Source organism: Telopea speciosissima, chromosome 3 (assembly GCF_018873765.1).
Source record: "Telopea speciosissima isolate NSW1024214 ecotype Mountain lineage chromosome 3, Tspe_v1, whole genome shotgun sequence".
In the NCBI taxonomy this organism is placed as follows: Eukaryota; Viridiplantae; Streptophyta; class Magnoliopsida; order Proteales; family Proteaceae; genus Telopea; species Telopea speciosissima.
In genome coordinates this window covers 34,150,700-34,169,425 of record NC_057918.1, presented here as the reverse complement: position 1 = coordinate 34,169,425, position 18,726 = coordinate 34,150,700, and the positions used below count along the sequence as shown (strand labels likewise).

Below are 18,726 nucleotides of genomic sequence, written 5' to 3'. Positions count from 1 at the left end.
CCAGAAACCCTAACAGTTCAATAGAGTCAATTTGTCCTCTGTCAGATCTTCTCGTTTTTTGCCCTATTCTGGCCTAAGAAATCCCTTCCCTGGGTGCATCAAACCTGAGGTTTCCTGATGCAATCTTGGTGGAAGGGTACCCAAACATTGTCCCAAGGCTCAAAGATCACCTCAAGACGCCATTTGTCAATGGCGTTCTTGTAATTTTCAGAACTTACCTCCAAGTTCCATTGCACATCATCATGTATAAGCCGAAACTGAGAAACAATTTCCTCCACCTTAGCAAGAGATTTCCCAGGAAATGGAATAGGTGCAAGATCAAGGGCTGTTGTCGGTTTGCTTCCCGTTAACGATCATGAAAGGACTGCGCAATCAGTTGAATGGTTTACGGAGCAATTGTATACAAATTCTCCCAATGATAAATTTTTTTTTTTTTTTGGATGAATAAAAATTTCATTACCAAGAAGAAAGAACAACAAAGGACCCCTGAAAGGGAGAAAGAAAAAGGAAAAAAAATACACAAGCAGCCCCTACCTCAAGAAGAGGAGGAAGAAGGCTGGAGAGAGGAAGAGGGAAATCCCCAGGACACTACAATATGCCTGTTCCTTGGGGAATCAGAACAAACAAACTGAACAGAAGAAAGCTTTGTTCTAATATCAAAAGAATAAAGCTCGGGGGTTATCATGTATCAAAGCTTGTAATTGATTGCTCCATAACCTGTTAACGATTTCAGTCTGTCCATCCGTTTGAGGGTGAAATACGGTACTGAATTGGAGAGTAGTACCAATACCTCGCCATAGTTGTCTCCAAAAATGTGCAAGAAACTTAGAATCCTTGTCGGATGTGATAGTCTTTTGAACACCATGTAACTTGAAGACTTCTTTAAAGAACAAGTCAGCAATTCGAGAAGCATCCATGGTGTTCCTGCAAGGAATAAAATGAGACATCTTGGAAAACCGATCAATGACGACGAATATGGAGTCCATGCCTCTTTGGGTTCATGGTAGTCCAAGAACAAAATCCATAGGTATGACTTCCCGAGGTGCTGCTGCTGCTGCTGTTGGAATAGGTAATAGTAAGTAAAGTCTGGCGTTAGTTGCTTGGCCTTTGGACGTTTGACAAATTTTGACAACACATCACGGAACGGTTTACATTTCGTTTCAAATGGGGCCAAAAGTAACTGGCAGCCACCAAACTAAAACGTTTTGTCACGACCGAAGTAACCGCCGTTGTGCAACTTGGAAATAATTTTTAGTCGAAGGGAACAATTTTGGTACACATAAATAATTTCCCTTGAATAGAAATCTATCACAAAGCGTGTAATCCGATGTAGTCTTTTCAAGCACGTCTTCCGCAATATGAGCAATATACTCGTCTTCATTATACAACTCTCGCAATGAATCGAAACCAAGCATTGTAATGCGCATGGTAGAGAGAAGAGTATGTTTTTGGCTGAGTGTGTCTGCAACCTGATTTTGTATGCTAGCTCTGTGCTTGATAATGGATGTGAACTCTTGTAAATATTCACCCCACTTTGCACGTCGCGAGTTGAGTTTTAGTTGACCTTTAATATATTTTAATGCTCATTGTTAGTATTCAAAATAAAGCCAGGATGTGTAAGGTACTGCTGCCAATGCTCTAGTGTAAATAAAGAGCATAGAACTCTAGATCATAGGTGCTGTAACGTTGCTTTGCGCTTGCAAGTTTCTCGCTGAAATACGCAACAGGCTTGACTTAGGACTGCTCCGATACCCGTTCTAATGCAAAGTTGATCTCGAACCAAGGAGAATCCAGTGAGAGATCGATTGCAGCCAGGATCTATTAATGGTGTGCAACAGCTGCAAATCTGAAACTTGTGTTTTTTTACTTGATTCTGATCTTCAAGAGGTCCTCACAGGCTCACAACACTTGTAATAACTTCAAATGACAGCAACAATAAAGGAGATCGAACAGGGTAGGGAGGATAGGAAGATAAAAAAAGAAGTAGAAGGGGGGCTAGGGAGAATGGGCCTCTCACCCTTGGTCTCTCACCCACAGCTATCTCAGCTGTTTCAGCATAGGATTTCTCCCATAACTGATGGCAAGTTGGCAACAAGGCCTGCAAATTCTTTTCTCCAAGTCTGTTTTTTCATTATAATGCGATGCCTATTAATAGCTTAGGCAAGCTTACAATAAAAAACTTTCCAAAATAGATACTAATCTAAAATAGAAACTTAGGAAAATAGAAACTACTAAATCCTAACTAAAATAGCAAGTAACTAAAATTAGAAACTACTAGGCTTTATAGTTCAGCCTTCTAAACAAGCAAGGAAACATAAATAGAAACAAACTGAAATTAGAAACTACCTAATATACTTTCTAAAACTGAAAATAAAAACTAAATTATGGCAGCTTTAGGATAGAATCTTTCTCCACTTGATGGGTCCACAAAATCTTCAAAGAAATATCTCCACACAAGGAAAATATGGGCTGTGACACTATTCACGTGAACAGTGTTTTTGCCTCTTTTCCTTGGCCTTTCTAGAAGACCTGCTGGGCTGGCTCGACCTGGTCCAGTTCTGGTCCATCTGGAGTTGGTTCGATGGGCCTTGGTTCTTCTTCTTCTTCTGGTCAGCCGTGGGATCTACATCACGTTCCCAATGCATCACAATGCACTTCGAATAAGATATAAAATTGGGCAGTGCTAATACAGGGGCGGTACTCAACTTCTTCTTGAGCTGCTCAAAGCTTTGTTGGGCTAATTCGGTCCACTTGAAGACACCTTTTTCCATACAAACAGTGAGTGGTGCTGCTACAGTGCTGAAGTGGGATATAAAGTGCTGATAAAATGAAGCAAATCCATGAAAGCTATGAACTTCATGGATGTTTGTTGGGGTTGGCCAGCTTTGGTTCACTTTGATCTTTGTGTCATCTACTGAGATGCCATTGCCAGATACATTGAATCCCAAGAATTGGATCCGGTTCTTCATGAAGTAGCACTTGTCATGGGTTGCAAACAAGCATTCTTGGCTTAACACAAATAACACAGATAAAACATCTTGTAGATGCTGCAAATGTTCATTAGTAGATTTGCTGAAAATTAAGATGTCATCAAACTACACAACAGCTCATTTGCCAATAAAAGGTCATAAAACTTGCGCCATAAAACACATGAAAGTAGATGGCGCATTAGATAATCCGAATGCCATAACCAGACAGTTGAACAGTCCGTCACGGGTCTTAAACGCCATCTTCCTATTCCCCATTCAACTCTTACGATGGAATAAGAACTCGGTTGAAACTGCAGATTTCGACCGATTTGTCTCGGTTTCGCAGCCTACCAAGACGAGATGTGGGTAGACTTTATTTTCAACCTGTTTTCGACAGGTTTTGACCCTGTTTCGACCATATTTCGGTAATTTCACAAATTTCGACCTGAACACCTATATAAATTCACTTATCCCCATCGAAAGTTGAGGAAACCTGGCTCAAAACCAGGGCATGCACTTATTTATGCCAAACATCATTTAAGTAAATGAAATTCATTTACTTAAGATATTATTCATAAATAAGCATTTACCCTTCTATTTGAATCCAATAAAAATAGTTAAATCAAAGTCTAAAAGGATAAAAAGTCAACCCCCCAGTTCAAAACAAAAACTGGATTTTCGATGGTAGGTGTAATTTTCAATTTTTAAATGTTGGGTTTTTTCTCAAATCAAAAAATTCCATAAATCTTAATTTGATGAAACATTGTTAAAATCTAAAAGAGCAGTAAAATATTCATTTGTTTTTTATGTCTAAAAACGTATTTCCATTCAAAGCGATTTTAAACAGCATTCGTGCACACCAAATTAACTTTGACCAGAACATAACTCTTTCAATATAAATCAGATTTAAGCAATCTTGGGACTTGAGTTTGTTGGAAAGCTTTGCAAGAGTTATGTTCCGGTCAAACCTTATTCGATACCATGTCCAAGTACAATATACACTATCAAACTTGGATCAAAACTACAAGTTTTATTTTGAGTGTTATTTATGTGAAACTTATGCATGGATTGGGTTCAAAATGTCTAAAATAGGCAGCACAACAAGAATTAGGGTAAATAAAACAACTTCTGGGCCTTGAAACCAAGGTTTCGAGTTAGCTTGGAGAAAGAACCAAGTTTTGAATGGGCCCACAAGCAACCCAATAAGGGTTGTCCCTACCCAGGTTCTCATCATGGTACTAAATCTCGTTTCGTTTCGGTGTTTCGGTCTGACCGAAATTTCCGAGATACCGAAATTTCGTCGAAATATGGTATTTTTCTGTGGGTGTAAAATGCCAAAATGACCGAGATTTCCAAAATTTTCGAAAAGAGATTACCGAAATTACCGAGATTTCCAAAATTTCCGAAACGAGATGACCGAAATTTCCGAAATATTCGAAATATTGCACATGACTTTTTCAATATCTCGCGATATATTGTGAGTCCACGATATTTCGTCGATATCTCACGAGATATCGTCGAAATATGGTATTTTTTCATTTTGGATTGGTATCGTATCTCGGACAGCTCGAGATATACGAAATTTGGAGAAATATCGCCGAAATTTTGCGAGATTTTGAACTATGGTTCGCATCACTACCCTAGGACATGCAAGTGGGAAGGACTGATATCCAAAATTTTGATGAGGTCGGTTGTGTCAACATATAGAAATATATTTGGAAGATCCGTCTTTTGGGATAAACATACTTATTTTCAATTAGAAGAAAGAAAACATACAAGGGGACCACTACCCTTGGAATCGGCGAGTGGGGAAGGAGTGTTGACAAAGTTCTGTTAAGGTTCATCCTTCTGATCCTGTCAATGTAAGGCTTATAGTTTTTTCTTGGATGGCATCCTTTGAGATTTTGAGTCCATTGTTTGTAATTCATCTATGCTTTCTGTTCATATTCAACATTACATCATTTTTCAGGCTTTTATTTGCTAAACCAATTTAGTTTGTTAATCTAGGTTCCCAAAGAGATTACTATACTATGAGGGATATATCGTAACCATCTAGGCATGTTTCTAGCACCCTGCGTTCACAGATTTTTATCACTGACAGTGTAAAAGTTGTGATTCTGAAGTCCCATAATTTAAGAATTTGAGCCCACATAGCTAGGCTATTACTTTGGGTGTTTCTTCAACTTTGAATCGTGGTGAGATTATGCTTCAAATTCTAAACCAGTACTGTTTGCAGTGTGAACTATCATATAGTCACCTGGTTTGCTGGCAATATGACAGAAAGGATGTGTATATGATTTCTCGTTAACACTTGGATGCTCTAAATTGCGCTTAGATTGCCTGTTTATAACAAAGCTATTTAGTGTTTTGGGTTTTCTGATGTTGAGAGTGTGATGTGGAGTTTGGAGATTTGCCAGAAGGTCTTGTCTGCACCTTGATTGTATTATAATTACTTCTTGGTGTGGATGTCTGGGAGTGGGGGGTGGGGATGCTGTTGGACGTTGAATATATTGTTGATTCATTCACTATAGGAGCTGTATAAGTAAATCATTTGTTAGCAGATCAAATTCTTTGCTCTGGTTATTCTAACTACATTTCCGGTTATTTTAACTATATTTCCTGCTTTTTCCTTTCTATGGATGTTTTGTTATTTCTTTTAAGTCATAAGAAATTTTGATACTGTTCATAGAAAAAACATGATTTCTCTATTGTCTTCATCATTGCAGTTATTTCTGTGGCAAAATTCACTTCTCATAAATCACAGTGTTTTCATATTGCCGCAGCATAGGTGCAGTAACACTCTTTATCACCCCCCAAAAAAAAAAGAAAGAGAAAGGAAAAAGAATACATGCAGTAACTCAAGATGAAATAGATATCAGGATATACGGTTTCTTGTTCTCTACTTACCTAATTATTTTGGCTGATGTGCAATTCTTCCATGGGTGTGATATTGTTTAGCAAAAGCCTGATACTAGTCTAGTAAAAGGTTGTTTGTTCTGGTAATCTTCTCAATCAATTTTATTTAGTCATGTGAGTTATTTTCATTTACACCTAAGTTTTCTGGTAAATGGCAGAGATGCTGTTTTATAGCAATTGTTATGAAAACACAGACAAATAAATACAATCAGGGTAGAAAGTTCCATCTCCTACAATTCTTTTGGTTCCATACAATAATGAAATTTTCTACACAAACAAATATTCTTCCATGTAGATGCCTGGTTTTAGTTCTTCTAATTATTGAATTGGTAGCTATATCCACATGTAAAGTTGGTCCATTTTCAATTTTATGTCCTGCTTTGTGTTGAACTCTCTACCATTTATGTTCAGATGTCTCTTATTCAGTCTTTCTCTCTACCCCCTCCCCGAAGAAAAACTAATTTTCAGAATCAACCATTTTGAAAAACCTTTGGTGCGACACATGGCAAAGTCAGATCAGTCTGAGAGTTGTTATATAAGTAAAGGATGATATGGACACCATGCCCACAGAGTATGGATTTTGAGAGCCTACCAATGGAGGCATGGCTTCTTCCAGGTAGTGGAGGAAACCTGCTCCCTTAGAGTTAGAGAGTTTTCATGACTTGTTGAGAGGTTAACTCATAATATGACATTTCTGTTCCTTTATATGCGTTGCTGAGCCTTATTTGGGCTTGATTTTCAACAGGAATCTGGGAAGGACAGTCAAGATAAGAAAAGAAGACATATCAGGGAGCTTCTTATTGCAGCTACTGATTGTGAACCTCAATATTTAATTCGTCTATTGCAGGTTAGAATGGGATGATTTAATAGCTATTGATTTCTTGACTTGTCCTGCTCTTTATGAACCAACTTTATACTTCTGCTGCAGTCAAAGCTACGAATTGGTTTGGCAGAGCAGACTCTCCTGGTGGCTCTGGGACATGCTGCCGTTTATTCTGAAGAACAATCTACACCTTCTTCACAAATTCAATCTCGTCTTGAAGAGGTTAGGAGACACATACCTATGTCGAGATAACAAAAGTTGCCAATGATCTACTAATCATACTTTTAAAACTCGTTTCATTAGGCCATTTTGGTCAGACCAAAATTAGCGATATGCACTGAGATTGGCAAATTTTGCCGAAACAGTGCATTTTTTGTCAGACTGTTTCAGGGGGCAAACGACCGGAATAACCGAAATTTCGCTGAAATTGTGTATTTTTGTCTACAATGTAAACATGACAGAAATTACCAAAATGAGTGAAATTTTGGCGAAACAGCATTGGTTTTGGGTTTGCCTCTTGTTTCTTCTCGGATATGTTGAAATTAGCGAAATTTCGGCGAGTTTTTGAACTATGCTACTAATGATAATAGGAGAAACAAAAAGGTTGTTGATACATCACTGGTCACCCTTCATGTCATCATGGACTGTAATCTTATATTATTTCGAGTTTTGTATTTTGGTGATTGCTGAGCTGGTTTCTAGATATGGGTTCCTCCTTGTTTTTCTGTCTCTAAAGGTAGAAAAGTGGATTTGGCAGTAGACGCATAGCTTGTTTACCAAAAGTAAGCACTTTTATGTGTTAAAAAGCTGAATTTTTTTTGGCCAACGAAAATAGCTGAAGCTTAATGAAGTAGTATTAGCTATAGAAAATAACTGAAAAAGATGCCTGTCTGGTTTCTTTGTATTGAAATTTCAATGCCTAATACTACCTGGTAGCTTTCTGCAGAAAGTTTAATTACTGATTTACCTCATTAGCTAATACGAGAAAGAAGAGAGGAGATACATTTGACAAATTTGTCATGGTCCTACATCATTGGTGTCATGACTCAAACCCAGATACAGGTGAAGGCACATCCCTCACGGGCGCTGATCAAACGATCGCTAAAATCATGTGGAATCATTCAAAACAAATCATCAAATTCAAGTCTCAAACACAAAATATTCAAATAATAGCCTTAAATCTCATAAAAACTCATGCTGGGGCAGTCTAATGTTTGTCCAAAGTAAAATCCCAAATTCCAATCTATTAGAGTTTACCTCTCAAACTGCTCCCTATTACGTCCATATAATGAAATAAAATATTGAGTAATGAAAATAAATCTTCAAGTCACCCTCAAACTCTCCACCGAAAGCATACCTCCGTCTCAATCCTTTGTGATGTTAAAAAAATGGGGTGAGCTAAATAGCCCAATTAGACAAAAAATAGCAAGAGTACAACACAATAACAATAACCAAGCATTCACGACAATTAAATCAAACAATTTTTAAATTTTCTCAAAACAACACTATTTGATAAAACACTTGCTTGATAGAACTCTATCATTTGAAATCACCATTTTTGTCACTTTAGCCGGCATTGAGGGAAACAGGCTGCCACCGCCCACAACACGAGAGGAACATAGCCCCCTTACAATCACTTACTATTGTCACCCACTTTATGACTTGTTATACACCATTGACAACTCATTTGTGCACAGTGGGTATGATTTCTGCGGCTCGACGGAATACCTCTTTGGTGGCTATGACTCTCCACTGGCACAGGGCAATCTATTTGCCCTGAAACACTTTCATCACTTACCACTCTTTAATACACCAAGTGAAAACACAGGTAAAATCCACAAGTAAGATCCAAACCATTCTTTAATACACCAAGTGAAAACACAGGTAAAATCCACAAGTAAGATCCAAACCATTCTTTAATACACCCAAGTGAAAACACAGGTAAAATCCACAAGTAAGATCCAAACCACTTTCTCAATCACCACACACAAATGTCATCATCACTAGGATTTACTTACACAATCACATGACACACTTGATAACTATTAAATCACCATACATCGACAATTACAATGCAAATCACTATAATTCCGAATATCACATTCAATGACAAACATTCCACATAATACATAAGTCAAACATACCACACACACATGTGTTGTACACTCACTACAATCCACTTACCTCAATCTGCAAAATATTTCTTCAACCCTCCAAGTTTCAAGCACCAAAAATCTACTCACAACCTGCAACAATACTTCCATTATTAATCATCTAGTCCAAATGCTAGTCTACTACCCTTCTTCCCCAAAAAGTCAACAAAAGTAAACACTTTGATCTAATAGTCAGCCTTCTCAAACGAAGGTCTAACTCTAAGAAACAATAGCTAGTAGGAAGGATAAGAACACTTCAAAAGATGGGAGTGATCCGACAAGTGGTTTGGGAGTAATTTAGAAAAAATTGATCTCTTTCGGGCGGGTATCCTAGAGATAGAAAGACTGAAATTACTTTCAATCCGACTAACCGATTGGTTTGAAAATTGGAACAGACCTCATATTCAGTAGCTGGAATCAAAGCCCTATGGTTTTATAATCATCCAAAGGCTGGATGAAAACTAATTTTGAAAGAACTTACCCTGGAACTCCTTTCAAGAACTCAATTTTGGTAGATGAAGTTTATGAAATTACTCAAATCCATAAATCAGAATAGGCTAAAACCTTGGTCAAATATCACAGTAGATAGTATTAACACACCCCCAAAATCTTGTTCATAAACCTTGGACAGATTTAAGGTAATCGATGAAAAACTCAAATCTGGGCACAAAAGACCAAAAAAAAAAGGGAGATTTCTCAATTGCAACAGAAAACTACCTCAGAATGGGCCCAAATCAGAAATTTGTCAATGATTGATCTCTTCTGTCGTTGTGGATCTTTTAGGTATTACAATAGTGTAGAAGTCATATGGGAAAATCAAGAGAACAATGGATAATAAATCGTATGGGAAAATCAAGAGAACAATGTATCATAAATCATATGGGAAAATCAAGGGAACAATGGATAATAAATCATATGGGAAAATCAAGAGAACAATGTATCATAAATCATATGGGAAAATCAAGAGAACAATGGATCATAAATCATATGGGAAAACCAAGGGAACAATGGGTAATAAATCCAATATGAGGAAACAGGTTGGATGCTTACTTGCAAGGCGGTAATGACAATTAATTGCCAGATAAGATCTTTAGAAAGGGTTGCACTAGTAGCAAAAATCGGCAGGTATTCCCCCTTCTCTCTTCTCCTAATTCTTCTTCTCGGTTTTCTGCGCCCCTTTTTTCATTAATGTACTCTCTCTCTTGTTATTTCTTTGCCTCTCTCGATCTCTTCCCATATCTCTCTCTCTCTTTCTCTCCCTATCTTTTGCATTATTCTCTCCCACTCCCTATCTCTCTCTCTCCCTCTTGCGTTATTCACTTATTTTCTCACACTCCCTATCTCTGTCGGTCTCTTTTTCTTCTCTTCTTTTTTTTTTTTTGTTAATCTCCTATTCAATCTCTAATTGTTGACTAAAAATCCCAACGTCATTCTCGATTCAAAATTTCCCCCCTTTCCACGATTTATTTGATAGGGTGGGCCCACCATTGACTTAGATCCAATAATAAAAGAATATAAATAAAATACTCCCCCAATGATTATAAGACTTGAACCTGGGACCTCTTAATAAATTAGTGTCTCAGCTACTAGGCTAGATGCTCATTTATTTACAAAATCCACAAATTAATTTTTTAAATATAAGAACTAAAGTAGTCATTAATTTCTAAGTACTTTATTTATCTACAAGTCATCCAAAACTAGTTTACCTCGAGGATTAAGTTCTACACACAATGGTAATAAGGAAAAATAATTAGTAATTTATGGATTTGCCCTTGATGTGTAAAATTGTGAAAATGCCCCTGAGGTTTAAAATTACGAAAATACCCATCGGCATAGATAATCAATTATTTACCAACACTTTCAGGCTTTCAAAATTTTGGGGTATTACGATTGGATCTCCTAGGAGTCTGTTTTTTTGGGGGTGAAGAATAATCATTACTAAAAAAGAAGAAACAGAGGGGCCCCTGAGGGGGAAAGGATATACAAGGCTCAAGGCCCAAAGAATAACAAAAGACAAGGGCAGGAAGAAAGTAAATATTGAGATAAAATGGAATATTGAAAACTCAACATCATGCTCATTCTAAGGTGGATGCCAATCAGAAATAAATTATACTTTCTTTGAACTGATTCTCCTTGCCCCTCTGTTAACACCTTGTAAATTATGAAGAAGATTGAGTTGTTGATTAAATATTGACATTTCTAAAAGTTGATAAACATGTTTTGCAAATGCAATTCTTTGTTCTACGTAGGACAGGAAATGGCAATTCAGTCTTCTACTCATTGAGATCCTTTATCTAGAGGGTTCAATTCCTGGATTTTTGTTAGCACTTCTTTCTTTTTTTTCTTGGTTGGCGATAAAGTTTATAAGAAAGACAGGATACAGCTTTTTCTAGAAACAGTTTGACCTATTGGTAGATCAAATGGAAAGATGGTGCCAGAACCTTAGATCTGGTGGTGTCAAGAAAACACATAAATACCTAATCCATGTATGTGTTGGGTATCATTTCAGTCCAGTGTTGGAGGTTTTCCTAATGTTTGTGAGAGGACAACTAAATGCGAGTCTGCCTCGCTGAACCTTTTTTTGTGGGGTGGTGGTGGTGGTGAAGGGTTTCTCATATTTAACTGGATGGTCAGTATTAAGTGTATGCTTCATATTTTATTCTGCTTTTTCAGGCTGCCAAAATTGTCAAACAAGTATATTCTGTAGTTCCTAATTATGACAGAATTGTATCCGCTCTTCTTGGTGACGGTGTATGGAAGCTTTCAGAGACATGTTGCTTTACATTGGGTGTTCCAGTTGGACCTATGTTAGCTAAACCAACCAAAGGGGTATCAGAGATTTTGGATAAATTCCAGGGTATGGAATTCACTTGTGAATACAAGTATGATGGAGAACGTGCACAGGTGATTGTAACTTGCTTGTCTTTAATCCCCCCCCCTCAACGGGGTCTTGGTTCACATCTTATATGGCATTGCTCATTTAACACAGATACATTACATGGAGGATGGTTCTGTTGAGATATATAGTCGAAATGCGGAACGGAATACGGCAAAGTTTCCTGATGTTGTCCTTGCAGTTACAAGGTAGACTTGCTTCATGGCCGTGTATGTTTCATTTGTAACAATTTATTGTTTGTTGTTGTCTTTAGTCTATCAAAAAATTGTGTTTTGTTGGCTGATGTTAAGGTGTAGAAAAAACCATGTAAGGTATTACTCATTTACAGTGCAAGTTGAGTTAGTGTGGTTTGCAATATCTCCTATACAATAGACCCATGTAGATTGGGTCGAATTTGCCACCCCTACCTGGCGCTCAACGTTGGCAAAAAAGTGGGCCAAGTCCACCTAGTTGGCCTGGTAGGTTTGGCATTGATGACAGGTGATGAGTTATGACTCCATATAAAAACTATTAAAAGTTACCTTTTCTCTTCTCCACAATTAACCTATAGTGTATCCATTCCCCTCTCCCTTTTCAGTTGGGTGGTTGGTAAGCCAACTTTATCTTCTGAATTCTCTCTCTGCCCCCTCCCATTTTCATGATGTCCACATCTTTTGTATTAGGAAGTGTAGATAATTCTATTTGTTTGACTCTGAAGTTCATAGGATATGCTTTGTATAAAAGAAGAGGAGATATATGGAGTACCCCAGGCTCATGAGACAGAAGCCATGATTTATCCATAACATTTATTTATAATCATGATATATGTATCTGCTTTTCTTTTAAGAATGATACAAAACCAATGCTTTTCCTGATCCCAAAAGGAATGAAATAAGAAAAAAAGAAAAGAATAACAAAACCATCTTAAATGTGGGACCACCCTTTTTTCCTTTTGATCCTACTGGAATTCTTTGTAGGCTACCGGATAAAGCTAACTTTTAGCCCCACTGAAATTGTTGCTGTCTTCAGCCTATGAGGTCCTAGGCAGGGAAATACGCCATATCCGCCTAGATCAGGATCGGAAAATTCTCTTATTGTGCAAAGATGACAGAGTTGCTGTCACCAGAAGGAAGCAGACAAGTGGTCTTTTCCGAGTTCTCTGATTTTCTAATCTCTACTCAAGAAATGGAAGCCTCTGTCATATCATGCACCATGGTTGTGCTTGGGCCACCAAATTAACTTATGTACTCTCTATATGAAGTTTAGGCAGCTCAAACTACCTATTTAGGGTGATTTCTACTGTTATTTTCTACGGCAGACGTCTCATTGGCTTTGTTGCAAATCCTGTAAAACAGTGTATACTTGGAGCAGGTTTGAATGAGGGGTGTCCGGAAAGGATTTAAATATTGTCGAGCATTTGCAAGGATGGTTGTACTAGAAACATACGTCGTGCTATGTCAGGGCCAGTTTGACCTTGAAGAGCTTCTTGGAATAGTGAGGATCCTCCTCTGCTTTTAGATCTTATTTTGATGAGAAGGAATGGTCTTTTTCATTTCATTTTCATATAAGAAACCTCTTTGTACCTCTCAACTTTGTCAAATTATTCTGTCAACTAGAGATTATACATACCTGCATTATACAATTAATTTGCCTAACCTCTGCATTTTGACTCTTAGAAGGACCAAGTTGTTACCTTGTAACATTGTTATAAGGATGGGAGAAGGGTCTCAATGTATGACATGGATAAGGGCTGCCAGACATGACACTTGATATGAAAACTGGATATTCTTATATGGGGGGTGTTAAATGTATATCGCGAGGGGGATTCCCCCTTTCCTTATGTCAATATTAGTTACTAGTGGTTGGTTATGTTTAGTCTAGTAGTGTCCTATTAGTGTTATTAGTATTTGTATTCCTTTCTTTATCTTTGGGTCTATTTTTAGCTAACTATTAGTGGGACTCTATGTTGTTTGTCAGTATAAGTTTTTGGCCTAGGCCATGATATGAATCCTACCGTGGTTATAGGGTTTCTCATTCTCTCCTTCTATCGTGTCTTCTTTCTCTTCTTTTTTCTTCTTCCTAAAGCTTGATAAGTACTGGTTATGGGTTTCTCTGCTGCTACAGGGAGAAAATGAGACATGTTTAGTTGGGGGTGTCCTTGTCGTGGTTAGTTGGGTTATGTCTCTTGTGTTAATTTGTTTCTTTCCTAATTAGACTAGATTTCTGTTTCCTAGTTAGGCTAGGCTTCTTTTAGTTGTTTTCTATCTTTTGACTACCGCAAGGACTTCTATTCCTAGCGTGATTGTAATTGTTTGGTAATATATATAGTGTGGTAGGGAGGGCTGCTAAGAGTATCAGCTGTTTCTCTCTTAGGCAGCCTCCTCTCTTCTCTCCATTCTCCTCTATTCCAGTTACTAATTACAGATTCCGGTTTGTCACATGGTATCAGAGCTGTAACCGGTACATGCTTTGAGAGTTATTTCAAGGTTCTCTGGTTTGTGGTGAGACCCTCGTTCATAGAAGAAGAACTAGGGTTTTATATGGATTTTGATGAAGAATTTTTTTAAAATGAAAATCATAGCTGTGATTACATTCTGCTGAATTGATAATCGAAGATTCTGGGTTTCTATCTACTGCTTTGTTGCGAACCGTTTGCTTATTCGCTGAATTTATTTTGCGTCTTTAATCTGATTGATTGTGTCTGCTGATTTGCTGCATATTGATTGATGCTGATCGGAGAAGAGACCTGCTACTAGGGTTTTCCGCTGCTTTATTTGCTGCTAGTACTGATAACAGATACCGATTGCTGATAACTCGATCTTTGTTACCAAATTGCTCCTATCGATTTGATTTGCTGATTTCTGATGGAGTCAATAGATTTTGTGCTGATTAATTCCTCTCTCTTCGATTTGCTGATTTTCTGATTTCTGTTGGAGTCGTGGAGTCGTTGGATTGGATTGAAGTAATCTATCTCGAGCTGGTATTTCCCCTTGGTTACTGCCACTTTTCTCCTCTGGTTATGTAAGGAATAAGAACTTCTTCCCTTTCCTCGTAATGGTTGCGTGAGGTTTTTTCAGTTGCTTTAATTTTTACTTTCCATTTATTCCCCTCCCATTTTCACTTATCCTCCCGTGTCCATATTTTGTAACCCATTCCAAGTTTACCTTTTGCCCTTAGCCTTTGCTAATAAATTGGATTTCAACTAAATTATGTCCGTGCCATTTCATTCTAACATTGAGATATTTACGGTCCTGCTATTCCTTCCCTTTTATCTACCCAAGAGCCCCTTGAACATTCTGGTTAATTACCAGATTGCCACTACATTGTAATTGTGTTTTACCTCTCTTGGGTGGGCCAATAATTGGGTTTAAATTTGGGATTGCATGGATTAATTCCAAAATTGCCATTATTTTGCTTTTGTGGTCCATCAATGTGGCCAGCATTTATAAAATTGCCATTGGGATTATATATATTTTCCATATTATTGCTATGGTGTGATGTAGCACAGGTTCCAGCATAGGAGTAGCTGCCGGAACAAGGCCCAAAAACCAGTCCAGAATTGCTGTGGGAGACAGCCTGGTCTGATGTGGCTTGGTTCTGGGTTGGTGTGATGAGGCACATTCCAGCTTCATGTGCAATGGAGGCCTAGGGACGAACGTATTAAAGCTGATGCGGGAGTTGCCCCAATCAGCGACAAGCTCCGAGAATGTCGAGTGAGGTGGTTTGACCATGTGCAACGGAGGCTTGGGGAAGCCTCAGTAAGGAGGAGTGATCTGATTCTGATTGAAGGAGCTAAAAGAGCTAGGGGCAGGCCTAAAATGACTATAGATGAGGTTGTGAAGAATGGCATGCATAGTCTCGTTTTTTGCCATGTATGACCTCAGATAGAGCCTATTGGAGGGCAAGGATCCACGTTGTCGACACCATTTAGCTGATATTTTCTTAATTCCTGGGCTATCCTCTTTCCTCTTACTCTCATTTGTCATTTTTCATTTTTCATTTTCCATTTCTCACTTTTCTTACCTCATTTCTTAATTTTTATTCTTCATTCATGTTAGAAGTCACAATGTAAAGAGGGGAGGGGAATTGTGATTTACTAATCATGATTTCTCTATGGGGGTATTTATGACTTTTGCTTTGTGTTTTTGGGGTTTTCCCTATTATATATTGAAATTGATGGGCAGTCCCAACCTCACGGTTGCGGTTGTGACTCCCAAGAGTTGCAGCACATCTTCTTCTTCCTCCCTCTTTTCTTCTCCTCTTTCTTCTTCTTTTACAGATTTACGTGGTATCAGAGCAAGATCCTTAGGGCTGCTACATATTCCCTACTATCTTGTTCTCCTCTTTCTCACGGTTTCAACCAATATCGATTGGTTCATTGCTGGTTGGTGATTTGAGACTTCTTTCGTTCTTCGTTTGAAGGGGTACAACACCCTATGCTGTATTTTGGAGATTTTTAGAGCCTAGTTCATGCTTTGAATTTAAGAACTAGGGCTCTCTGTTGTTTGGTGATCGACTTATGGACTAGAAGGTTGCGGCTTCTAGCTCAATTCAGGTATGTGTTGCTAAGTGTTTGAGATAGTGATATCGATCAGTTTTTGGATCGATTTCCTGGGCAGATTTTGCATCGATTTTTCTGGACAAAACCTGTATTGTTTTTGGGACAGCTTTATGGATTAATTTTCTGGGCAGATTCTGCATCAAATTTCTGGACATAATCTGCATCGTTTTTTCTTGGGACAGTTTTCTGGATCAATTTTCTGAGTTTTTGTGGACAGATTCTATATCAGTCTTTGGTCAATTTTCTGTATACATTCTGCATCGTATTTGGACTGTTTATTTGAATCAATGGGTGATAATAAATCTGTTGTTACTGAAATCTCTTCCAACAAGTTAGTGGAAAAGAAGTTGGAAGGTGCCAACAATTTTCAACAATGAGAAAATTGTTGGACTGGTTTTGACTGGTCGAGGACATGAGAAGCACTTGACACAAGCCAAGGATGATTCTGATGCTACATGGACAGTGGTGGATGCCCGAATTTTAGGACAGATGTGAAATTGCATGGATCACCATATTGTTGATCTGGTGACCCATATCGATACTGTGAAGGAACTGTGGGATTATTTGAATGTTCTGTATTCTGGACAGAACAATCTCTCTCGGATTTATGAGCTTTCTCAGGACTTCTATCGTGTTGACCGTAAGGGTCATTCTTTAACTTAGTATTTTGTAGACTTCAAGAGTATGTATGAGGAACTGAATTTCTTACTTCCTATTACTTCTGATGTGCAGCATATGCAAAATCAGCGTGAACAACTTGTAGTCATGGGATTTTTGGGTGGCCTGGGTAAAGAGTTTGATGCTGTCCGCTCTCAGATTCTTGGAGGCGATAAAGTGGCCACCCTTTCAGAGACTTTTTCTCGTGTTCTACGTATCTCACGTGAGAATACACATGATACCATACCTGTGGAAACTTCTGCATTGGCGTCATTCACCCCTAAGTCCCTAACCGTGGGGTTAGTATTAGGAATGGTGGTGCTGGCCGTGGTCGTGGGGCTGGTAAGGGCCCAGTATCTGGTACTCAGGCTACTTAAGAGGCTTCAGGGGTAGTGAGAACTTGCCATCATTGCGGCAAGCCTGGTCAAATCCAACATTTTTGTTGGAAACTTCATGGTAAACCAGCTCAGTTTGCCAATTTAGCTAGTTGTGATTCTGTTGTTGCTTTATCTCCACAGTTTGAGGGAAAGTCAGTGAAGATGTCTGATGAAGAGTATGAGCGCTTTACCCAATTTCAGAATTCCCAGTCGTCTCAGAATTCCTAGTCGTCTCAACTGCTACACTTGTTCAGACAGGTAATGCTACTGCGTGTCTTACGTCCACTTATCGTCCTTGGATTATTGATTCTGGTGCTTCGGATCATATGATTGGGGTTTCAGCTATTTTTTCTTCATTTCGTGAGTCCTCTTCCAATGTTGTGTTAGTTGATGGGTCTATAGCAAAAGTCTGGGGTATAAGCATTGTGCATGTTACCCCTTCTTTATCATTATCTTCTGTTTCTTATTTGCCCAAATTTCCTTTCAATTTATTATCTGTTCAAAAGTTCACCAAAACTTATAATTGTTCTGTTACCTTTTTTCCTGGCTATTGTGTTTTTCAGGATCTATAGTCGAAGAAGACGATTGGTAGAAGCTGTGAATCTGGGGGGTTGTATCTACTTGAGGACACATCAATTGTGGCATGTTCGAGTGTGGCGCTTCCTCACCAAATTCACTGTCGTTTGGGTCATCCTTCATTGGAAAGTTAAAAAATTTTGGATAGTTGCTTTCGGTCATTGTCCAGTTTACAGTGTGAGTCTTGTCAATTTGGGAAACTTCACCGTGTAAATTATCCCCCTGGAGTCAATAAATGGTCTGACCAACCCTTTTCTTTAGTTCATTCAGATGTATGGGGTCCTTGTCCTGTAATGTCCAAGTTGGTTTTTCGTTATTTTGTCACTTTTGTAGATGATTATTCCAGAGTTACCTGGATTTATTTAATGAAAAGTCGTTCTGAGTTATTCTCAATTTTTTGTGCCTTTGTTCTTGAAATTCAGAATCAATGTAGTACTTCTTTGAAAATCCTTCGTAGTGATAATGCTAAAGAATATTTTTCAACTTCCTTCAGTACTTTTATGATGCAACATGGAATAGTTCATCAGTCCTCTTGTGCTGACACACCTCAACAAAATGGTGTGGCAGAGAGGAAAAATAGACATTTAATGGAGGTCACTCGATCTCTTTTGTTTGAGATGAAAGTGACCAAGACTTTTTGGGCTGATGCTGTCTTGACTACATGCTATCTCATTAACCGCATGCCTTCTTCGGTTTTGGGAGGTGGCATTCCCTACTCTTTGTTGTTCCTTTCTACACCATTGTTCGTGTTACCACCCCGTGTCTTTGGGAGTGTTTGTTTTATTCGGGATCATCATCCTGGTCGTTCTAAGTTGGATT

General features: G+C 38.3%; 1 protein-coding gene across 2 annotated transcripts in view; it reads left to right on the top strand.

Annotated features, from left to right (window-relative positions):
• LOC122655930 (DNA ligase 1) overlaps positions 1–18,726 on the top strand; it is a 59,473-nt gene that overhangs the window by 8,666 nt on the left and 32,081 nt on the right. For both annotated transcript variants that reach the window (XR_006332018.1, XM_043850320.1), the window contains 4 exons: positions 6,631–6,732; positions 6,814–6,930; positions 11,535–11,765; positions 11,851–11,945. Coding sequence is in view for 1 of the 2 variants with exons in the window: in XM_043850320.1 (XP_043706255.1) it covers positions 6,631–6,732; positions 6,814–6,930; positions 11,535–11,765; positions 11,851–11,945 (545 nt within the window). In the remaining variant the exon portion in view is untranslated. The remainder of the gene's footprint in view (positions 1–6,630; positions 6,733–6,813; positions 6,931–11,534; positions 11,766–11,850; positions 11,946–18,726) is intronic.